Source organism: Belonocnema kinseyi, chromosome 8 (genome assembly GCF_010883055.1).
Source record: "Belonocnema kinseyi isolate 2016_QV_RU_SX_M_011 chromosome 8, B_treatae_v1, whole genome shotgun sequence".
Taxonomy (NCBI): domain Eukaryota; kingdom Metazoa; phylum Arthropoda; class Insecta; order Hymenoptera; family Cynipidae; genus Belonocnema; species Belonocnema kinseyi.
In genome coordinates this window covers 30505704-30509737 of record NC_046664.1, presented here as the reverse complement: position 1 = coordinate 30509737, position 4034 = coordinate 30505704, and the positions used below count along the sequence as shown (strand labels likewise).

The 4034-nt window shown below is 28.0% G+C and overlaps 1 protein-coding gene across 3 annotated transcripts in view; it reads left to right on the top strand.

Moving 5' to 3' along the window:
• Positions 1-3049, top strand: part of LOC117178198 (ribonuclease T2-like) — an 8089-nt gene extending 5040 nt beyond the window's left edge. For all 3 annotated transcript variants that reach the window (XM_033369495.1, XM_033369496.1, XM_033369497.1), the window contains 2 exons: positions 815-1331; positions 2811-3049. In XM_033369495.1, coding sequence (XP_033225386.1) covers positions 815-1331; positions 2811-2936 — 643 coding nt within the window. In that variant the 3' untranslated portion in view covers positions 2937-3049. The remainder of the gene's footprint in view (positions 1-814; positions 1332-2810) is intronic.
• Positions 3050-4034: the final 985 nt, after the last annotated feature.

Sequence of the window (4034 nt, the reverse complement as noted above, 5' to 3'; positions counted from 1 at the left end):
GTATAGAGCTCCAAGGAGATTATGTTGAAAAATAAAAAAAAATTTACCCAAAAAAAATTGTTTTTATACTTCATTCTAAGGACTTATTGAACGACCCTCGTATAAATACTCGTACATAGAATTTTCAAATTCAGAAAAAAGTGTTCTCAAAATTTTTAAAATTTTCTCACTCTTTGAATTTTTATCAACAATGGCTGGTGAACGAACTCGTCCTTTCTTTTAGGACCTAAAAAAAGTTTTCCAAAGATGGATTTGATTCACTTATTTTTTCGAGAGTTATCGTTTTTACGGACGGACGGACAGGCAGACATACGCCATCGTAAAAACTTGATTTTCGGATTCAGGGGGTCTCGAAACGTGGAGATCCGTTGAAAAACTGTGATATAAAATTTCCGACATTTCTAATACTTTCTCAATCATAAATGATGATAATGTAAAAATTTAACATTTTAAACTTTACGATCTATTCTCTAACTTACCTAACCTACTCTGCAAGCGCTTGGCTTATGAATGTACCTCCATATTGTTCTATTTAATTTTTGTCAAAGGAACCCATTAGGGTCTCCAAAATGGTTCCTTTGGGTTCACCAAAGGAACTCTTTTGGGTCTCCACAGGTTGCTATTCCAGTTCAAGTTTTAAAATATGTCAACTTTATTTGAGCCGCAACCTTATTAGGCCCCCAGTTTTTTATTTCGAAAATAAAGGGATTTTTATTAGAAATAGGGGAAAGGGGGGTGCTGGAGGGCTGAGCGTGATCCGTGCATTCTTAATTCTTGGCAGTTTTCAAAAACCCAATCTACAAATTTTTTTCAGAAAACCATGGCTCCAAGGCAGCAATGACTTTGATATACTTGTCTTCGCTCAGAGTTGGCCAGAAACAGTTTGTTATAAATGGATGCTAAAATCATCAGGTAACTATTGTAACATGCCCGAATCTGCCGCCTGGTCCATTCATGGACTTTGGCCATCTCAATATAAAAAAATGGGTCCAAGTTCTTGCGATAATAGTTTAACTTTCGACTCAAGAGTTTTGAAAAATATGAGAAAAAATTTATTAATTAAATGGATTGATGTGCATGGGAAGCGCCCAGAATTGTTCTGGGAACACGAATATATTAAACATGGAACTTGTGCAGCTGTTCTCGATAGTCTGAACTCTCAAAAAAAATATTTCCAGAAATCCTTGGAGTTATTTGATAAGTATCACATGAAGAATATACTTGATCAAGCAAATATTAATCCTGGAAGAAATCATCCTGTTCAGAATATCCTAGATGGAGTGAGGAATATTTTAGGGTATAACACTCAAGTTGCGTGCCACAAAAATCCGGTGAGATTCAAAATAGTTAATTATATTATAGATTGGGAAATTTGAAATCAAATTAAGAAAGCTCTAAAATTCAACGAATTGAAACTGAAAGTTTTTCAAGCTCAAAACAGCCTTCCTTTTACTGAATAACATTTTTTCTATTTTAAGTAATTTTATATAAATGTCAATCGAACCATGAATAATGAGTTAAAACTAATTTTAACTTGAGTATAGAAATACTTTTAATTAAATTATTTAAACATTTTCTTTTGAGAACATAGACGTAATTTGCAGATTAGCTTACACGACTCATTAAATTAACAAATCAGGGACCGTTTATAAACCCTTGGTCCCTTTTTTTTTTGCTTTTTTCAAGAAATATCCCTCTTTTCACGTTTTTTTCGCTTAAATTTGAAATGGATATATATTTTCAATTATTTTTGTTTTAATTAAAAAATTTTGCGAAATTGAATTAATATAGAACCTAATATAAAAATTCAACTGTTCTTAGTTGAAAGTACATTCTTTTTTATGGAAAAAACTACCAATATATTTTTGATTCAGAATCTCGTTTGGTACATAATTCTACTATTTAGTTGAAAATTGAAATATTTTGCTTGAAATATTTGTTGAACCTCATTGTTGAAAATTTATTTTCTTTTTTGAAGATTCATCTTTTTAGTGGAAAATTCAACTAATTTGTTGAAAATTGGTTTTTTTTTTAGATAAAAATTTAACTGATGATCGAATTTTTATTTATCATGGTTTACCTTTTTGAGACGAAAAATATTTTTTCGACAATTCACATTTTTTTTAGAAAATTAATCTTCTTAGTTAAAAAAAAACTTTTTGGTTGAAAACTCAACCATTTGTTTGAAAATGAACTTTTTTTTTAAATTCTATATTTTTGATTTTAAATAAAAATACTGTAGCAGAAAGTTAAACTATTTTGTAAGACTTAAAAAAATTTATATGAAAATTTAACTATCCTATTACTAATTTTGTTGTTGTTAAAAATTAATATCTTATCTGAATGCAAAATATAAATGCTTGATTGAAAATTCACCTGTTTTGTTTGAGGATTCAACTATTGTTGATTTCATCTGGTTACAAATTAATTTTTTTTTAATTATCTTTTCAAAGTGGAAATTTGACGATTCCGTATTTAATAGTTTTTTGTGTGTTTTCAATTGTCCTTTCGTATTTAAAAATTAATATTTTTGAAGTTTAAAATTAATGTAACTTATAGGTTTTTCTTATTTAAAAATAATTCAAGCTGACAAGTTGAAATTTTTACAAAGAAATATTTTAAATTATATTTCTTGAAAAAAAGTTATTATTTCAGTAGTTCCATGTCTGATACTGTTTTCTTTAAATATCTTTAACAATTTGATTAGACTTTTTGTTGATTCGAGAACTGTAATAATAATAATTATACAATAACTGTTGTAAAAATGGTCTTATTAAAAATATTCTAAGTAATTATCTGCTTTATTACAGAGCACCCAAGAACAATTCCTATTGGAAATAAGGATCTGCTTCGACAAGACGTTACAGTTGACGGATTGCGATGGAATCATCTCCTTCCCTACGAATTGCGACTTTGAAATAGACGTTATCTATTAAAAACTGTACAAGGGTAATTATTCACATAATAATCAAAGACATGAAGAAAATTTTTAAATGGATTTATATAGTATTTTAACAAATTTCGGCAAATAAATACACACGGGAAAGGTTTTCTGCAGTTTTCCTCTCCCTTAGCCAAATTTCTCATTAAAACTATTTTTAAAATTTTGATGAATAAGCGTAACAATGGGAATAATGAGTACAATATTTGAAGATAGTCGATTTTTAAATCAACACCATTGGATCATTTAGGCTTAATCTGCATATGGAAATTAGATAAGTATAATAAAATAGACCAAATACATTTCTGCAATGAAGGTAAAAAAATGTATATATGGTTTGTGAAAAATCAATCCTAGTTTTTTTCATGTAATGAATTTTTAGGAGACAGCTTATTATTCATACAAGAACTTTTTTACGAAAAAATATGAATTTTAAACAAAATTGTTGATTTTGTAACCACATAGTTAAATTTTCAACTATCATTATGAATCTGCAAAAAAAGAAGAATTTATTCAGATAGTTCAACTTTCAGTCAGGTAGTTAAATCTTTAATTAAAAAAGATTACTTTTTAAAGAAAAATATAATAATTGATTATTCAACGTTAAAAATATAATTTCTTGATGAAAGATATAAGAAAAGCTAAGAAAAGATTTTAATTTTTAATAAGCAACAACTGGATTCAACAACAAATCAACTAATTTTTCACAAAATAGTTGAATTTCTAAAAAATACTTATCAACCATTGTATTTGCAACCAAATAGTTGAAATTTCAAACAAGTGACCAATTTTCCACAAAACAGTACCATTTTTCATCAAATAGTTGAATGCATTTTTCTACTCTGATAATACAAGTATTTGGTTGAAAATTCAACTATTTTGTTAGAAATCGAATTATTTTTGGAAATTTAAATATTTTGTTAAAGTCATCATTTTTGGTTGAAAATTGATCTTTCCTGGTTAAAAAGTATTCAATAGCTCCAAATCCTCCCATAGTTGGTCCAAAGCAGTGTGTTTTGTTTCGCAGAAAAGTTCTAAATCACACAAATGTAGTTTGCCAGCTAAAGGTCAATGGTCTATCCACGTATTTGGG